Source organism: Bufo bufo, chromosome 11, assembly GCF_905171765.1.
Source record: "Bufo bufo chromosome 11, aBufBuf1.1, whole genome shotgun sequence".
Lineage (NCBI taxonomy): Eukaryota > Metazoa > Chordata > Amphibia > Anura > Bufonidae > Bufo > Bufo bufo.
This window is the reverse complement of record NC_053399.1, coordinates 48,105,193-48,111,192: the sequence shown is the minus strand read 5'-3', so window position 1 is coordinate 48,111,192 and position 6,000 is coordinate 48,105,193. Positions and strand designations below refer to the sequence as shown.

Below are 6,000 nucleotides of genomic sequence, written 5' to 3'. Positions count from 1 at the left end.
ATGCTCAGCCCTGATAATTGCCCTGAGTATCGGTCCATGTAAAAGGACCTGCAGACTCAGTTGTTTCTTGCTCTTCTTCTTCTTGTCATCAAATGATGGAAAAGATCTCTGAAGCAGAATGCCTTTGGGAAGCCATGCCATTGATCCTTTTTATGTCATCCAGTCCATTGTTTTTGGGGTAATTTTACTGAAAATTACTCTGTTTGTTGTGAACCCATAGTCTGAAAATTGCAAATTTCTAAGGCACAACTCGCCTTATGGCACAGTGATGTTAAACCTTCAAGACGACTTGACCTCAGCTCAGTAGACTTTCCCTTCATTGCAGTCAGCACAGTAATAGATTAGTTTGAGCTAAACAGCTGCATCATTTGAGACAGTTTAGTTGCTTTGGATGTACTGTCTGACACGTGCACCCATTTACATGTGGTTGTTAGGCAGCACACCCTTAAAGGAATTGTCCAGGTTCTAAATATTAATGACCTATATTCAGGAAATGGGCCATGAATATGTAATTGGTGGAGGTTTAAGCAAAGGGGTTGGAGCACTCTCTGGAGCACCATGTCTCTTCATTGCCTGTCCAGTATACAGTATCCACCAGGGTGTCTGTGCCCATTCCAATGAACAATCACAATGATGGCCTTTGAAAATTCTGGAAGCCGTTTAAAGGGGTTGGCCACCTTTTTATTTTATTTTTTATTTTTTTAAATGGCAAACACCCCTCCTGGCCGGACCTGCAAAAGAGAAACATACTCCTGCTCCCCATCACTAGGTCCTGCCTCCTTCGTTCTCAGTCCGCAACTCTCTCGCTCAGGTCCCCTGCTGTCATGATCTAATTTGACACTGCTGCAGGTAAGGTCAAGAATTTTTCAAAGGCTATGTACTTCCCTTCCCCTGGCCACAAAGCACTGAGGGAAGGGGGGCCCAAGCTGAAGTCTTGCACCAGGGCCCATGAGTCTTTAGCTATACCCCTGGCTGCAGCCAATCACTTTCAGCCATTCTTGCCTCATATGACCAATTAACCTGGTGCAAGGGGAGAAGGTCACTGCTGCAGCCAGTGATTGGTTGCAGCAGTGTCAAAGCGGATTTTGACAGCAGGAGACCCAAGTGAGGCAGCCAAAGACGGGGGCGAAGGAGGCGGGAACCACTGTCTAGACCAGGTTAGTATTCTTTCCTTTTGCATGTCTCGCTAGGAAGGGCGTTTGCCAAAGAACCCCAAAAGGTGGCCAACCCCCTTAATGTAAAAGTAATGTTGCAGCACTCTAGTCCTGAGTGTCAACATCTGCATTATGTTCCCCCCATGTTTGCATGTGTTTCTTCGGGGTTACTCTTGTTTAATGTCAAACTTCTAATAGATTGATTCATTTACTAAAAGAACAATTAGATTGTGAGCTGCGCTGGGGTCTAATATGAACAATTCCAATTTTTGTACAGCTCTGCAGAATGCAATGATGTATATGGAGACAGTTATACATGTGTAAATATAAAATGATGTAATAACTGATGGAACTAAGCATCAAACAGAGTGACAGCCATTAGAAACGACACGCGTGGATTCCCGCAGGCTACAGTCATAGATTCTCATATCACATGAAAATTAACCTGAGGCGCTGCTATGTTGTGTGATGACAGTTTCTACATAGGCCTTGTACAACTCAATTTCTCTGGTTTGCCATGAAACAAGAGTCATCAGATCTGATACTGAAGACCCGGCGCTCTCTTCCAGCACCATAGCATTCTGAAGCCATCTTCTCTGATTTGTCACAGAATGTCACAGTTGCGCAGAGAACACACAAGGAAATCTACTGCAGCACGCTGTCTGTCTTAATAAGGAACACTTTGATTGTGCGTCTCCTTCCTGCCATATATGCTGTTTAGCATATGTAACAAGGTTGGAGCTCAGATCCATAGGATCTTTTTGGGGTTCTGTAGCTAGGCTGTGCTAGGAGTCCACTTTCGGAAAAATACAAACTTTATTGTTTCGGCTGATTTTACGTTCAGCTTTACATTTGGGCTGTTTGGTCTGAATGAGCTCCTCGGGGGTGTTTCCAAGAGGAGGCAAAAGACGTTTCTTGCTGTTTCTTTTATCTGACAACCATTGTGGGGGCAACTCAAAGGGCCCATATCCAAATTGCATGGAGTACTTGTCATTAAGCAGTTCGGCTTCACCAGGCATCACCGGGGCTACTTGTGATGCTGATTCTGTGCTCTGAGGAATTAACTTTTGGACCAAAGTTTGTTCTACCTCTTGGCTGGTACTGGCCATTGTTTCCTTCAGTTTATAGCTTTTGGAAGCCTCTAACTTTAACTCATTATCCTCCTCCTCATCAACAGATTTAAATATTTGTTGCTGTCCAATATGGAACATCTCCAGAAGTTGGCTTCCTGAGCGAACACTGGGCTCCAAATTCACCTCTGCCACTGATCCTAGGGTGATCACATTCCTACGGCTGTACCGACGATGGAGTTGAACAATGGTACCCAACACACACTTGCGCACAGACTTGTTGACAGTCAAAAAAAGGAGAGGATTGGTGACCAGTGAAACTTTAGGCAACCAAATGGCAGTAAGCATTAAAAAGTCTGAGATATGAGATACATTGAGCACAGTGCTATAAACAACCATTGTCAAGTAGGGAACACTGCAGAGAATGAATACAAGGACCATGGACAGCAGCATAGCATGCAGCTCTGCCTCCTTTTGGGAAACGTAGGGGATCGATATGGAGTTCTGTGGGGTCCTCAAAGCTGCTATGATCACCTTTTTTTTCTGACTTGCACTTAGTGCTCTGCGTATGAGAAGCATAAATAGGAAAACCACAGCAAAAGGTATTAATACAGTGGTGACATTGTACACCAGGACATATACCAAGTGACCCAGAGAGTAGCCCCAAGACTGGGAGCAGGTGGACATGGCATAGATGTCAGTCACGTTAGTCACAGCAAAAACAGGGACACTGGCGACAACTGCATGAGCCCAAATGTAGATCAGCAAGTCTCTGGCCTTGGAATCTGATATCTTCCGCTCAAGAGGGTAGAGCACAGAGTAATATCTGCAATGACATAAAAAAAGGTTTAGCTTAAAAAGACAGAAGTTTTACTAAGTAATTAATATTAAAGGCTATGAACACCTTCAGGGGCATTTTTTAGCTATTTACTCATTTTGGGCTAAAAAATTTTTTTTTTTTAATTGGCCTTTATTAAAAAAAAGTTAAGCTACTTTTGAGATACAAGAGTTTAAAAATCAATCTGTCACTTTGTCTGCTTTGAATCCCGTCTTCTGAGGGCTCATGTGTAGCTCTCATTTCAGATTTCCTGATCTGATAAACAATAATTTAAGTCATATTCTTATCAGTTTCATAAGAATTGAGATATAACGTGGATATATGTAGCATTCCGCACTAACAGGCTGTTCTGTTGCTATTTCATGCTCCGATGCTCTCCCTTGCCCTGTGCAGAGCAAGGGCTTTTTTGTTTGTTTTTAACACTGCTAGGCAGAGGCTTCCTCCTAGCAGTGTTGCCAGTGTCATCACGAGCACTGATGGGCGGGCTGTAGCATTGCCCTAGCCATTTTACAGATAAAGCATTTAAAGCCTGCCCATTAGTGCCGGTGACGTCACCGGGCTGACTGCTAGCTGGAAGCCTCCACATAGCAGTCCCCCTGGAGAGCCCAGTACGTCACTGGATCTCCTAAAAAAGCCTTTGCCCTGTGAGATTTGTAAGAGTAAAGGAGAGCATCAGAGCATGAAGTGCTCTGATGCTCATATTAGGGGGGCAGACAACTCAGACAACCCCTTTAAGGGGAATCTGTCACATTCTTTTCACCTATATAACACCGTTGCCCCACAGAAGATTGCAAACACATTCCACACTTACCTGTGTGTACTTTGTGTCTTTATTCCATGTACAGAAGAAGTGCTTTTATTATGCTGGAAAACAGCTCCCAAGTGCCCGGCTGGGCAGGGTTTGCTGCTCCAAGTGCCCAAAGCAAACCAGACTTAAAGGGGTTATCTGAGGCTGGAAATACCCCCCTCCCCCATATGCCCGGGCCCCTCACACTGATTTTACTTACCTGGCTCCCCGCTCCCCGCAATGCTCCTGATCCCTGCATGGTCACCGCTGCTTCTCCCCGTGTGCGGATGAAGCAGCGGTGGCCATGCAGGGACCATGAGCAGCGCTGGGAGCCAGAATCAGTGTGAGGGTCCCGGGCATATGGGGGGGGGGGCATTTCCAGACTTGAATAACCCCTTTAAGAAGACGGAAGGGCTGCTTTAGCCTACATCTTGGGATTGGTAGCAGCTAGAGATATGCCATTCCAAGCTTTCAGACAATACCACAATCACAGCATTATCTCCATTACGACGGAAGATATGGCTGTTAGAAATCGAGTCAGGAGTGAAAGCAGTGAAACCTGTTTTTACTTTCACTTTAACCTGCATTCTCTGCCATCCCGATTTCTAACAGCAATATCTTCTGATGTAGTGTACATAATGCTGTATTGTTTGAAAGATTGGAATGTAAGGTTTCAAAAAAGACCAGGCCCATATCTCTAGCTGCTACCAATCCCAAGATATGAGCAGCTAAAGCAGCCCTCCGCTCTTCTTAAGTCTGGTGTCTGGTTTTCTTTCTGCACTTGGAACAGCAAACCGCACCCAGCCGGGCACTTGGAACAGCAAACCGCACCCAGCCGGGCACTTGGAACAGCAAACCGCACCCAGCCGGGCACTTGGAACAGCAAACCGCACCCAGCCGGGCACTTGGGAGCCGTTTTCCTGCAGAAGAAAAGCACTTTTTCTGCACATGGAATAAAAACACACAGTAAAACAGGTAAGTTCGGAATATGTCTGCAATCTTCTGTGGGGCAGTGCTGTTATATAGGAGAAAATGACGTGACAAATTCCCTTTAAAGTGAGTCCTAATGAGTACGGAAGAATTTGTACACCTGTGAGAAAACAGAAGATCCATAGTCAATCAGTCAGAGTCACTGGTCAATTCATAATTTTACAAATTGGACGAAGCAATGTCTGGACATCAGTTCTGCAGGGACCTGGCTGCACAAGGCATCAGAGGCCTGCAGAAGGAGACAGAAGGGGATGAGCGGTTCCCTTTTAGGGCACACATGTGGCAGATTTTGTTGCCTTAATTTCTACGACTGAAAATCATCTCCATTTACATGAATGGGGTTGTTTTGGTGAAAAGCACATGGATTTCTGAAAGCTCCATTCAGGTGAGTGGAACTGATTTTCGGTAACATACATTTTTGCAAGAAAATCTGCCACGTGTGAAGGAGCTGGGTATTACCCTTACGATGCATTCATCATTTCCTTGGTTTACAATGATGTGTGTTCTTTTTTTTGTTTTGTTATTATGTTCCTTTAAACATTTGGCAAGTATTGAAGAGGACCTGTCACCTCTCCTGATACGTCTGTGTTAGTGTCACGACCTATCGCTGACCCTGTTGTTCCTGGGGTCAGAAGGTCGCAGCCGGTGGCTACTCACTCGGTTTCAAGGGAACGCTCCATGGCCTTGTTGTGGGAATGGATTCCGGTCCAGGTTTTCCTGCTTAGGTTTGCGATCCTTTTTGTCCTATTTAGGAATCTGTAGCTTTTCCTTTCAGCTGGTCTTTGTCAGCCACTCCCAGCTACTATATATTCTCCCTTTCTACTTACCTTGTTGCCAGATATAGACCTTTCTTCCAGATTTTCTATTCTGACCTCTGGTGGAGTTGTTGGAACAGGTGCTGTTGGATCTCCGGTTCTCTGGTTCTCTCCTGTTTGTTGACTCCCTTCGGGGATTGTTTGTGGTGTTAGTGTTGTTTGTCCTTTCCCTGTTGTTACCCTAGGTGTCAGTGGTGAGGACTAGTGGTCCTATCGCCCTACTTACTACCTAGGGCTTCTTTCAGGGTAAGCCAGGGACAAGGCATGTGATCGGCGTACAGGTTAGCAGCCCGTCTAGGGCAGCCAGGTGCCAGCGCCAGGTGAGTTAAGGGTCACCACTCCTCTC

The 6,000-nt window shown here is 45.4% G+C and overlaps 1 protein-coding gene across 1 annotated transcript in view; it reads right to left on the bottom strand.

The window, feature by feature from the left end:
• Positions 1-1,939: 1,939 nt before the first annotated feature.
• GPR176 (G protein-coupled receptor 176) overlaps positions 1,940-6,000 on the bottom strand; it is an 88,194-nt gene continuing 84,133 nt past the window's right edge. The window contains exon 3 of the mRNA XM_040411754.1: positions 1,940-3,050. Coding sequence (XP_040267688.1) covers positions 1,940-3,050 — 1,111 coding nt within the window. The remainder of the gene's footprint in view (positions 3,051-6,000) is intronic.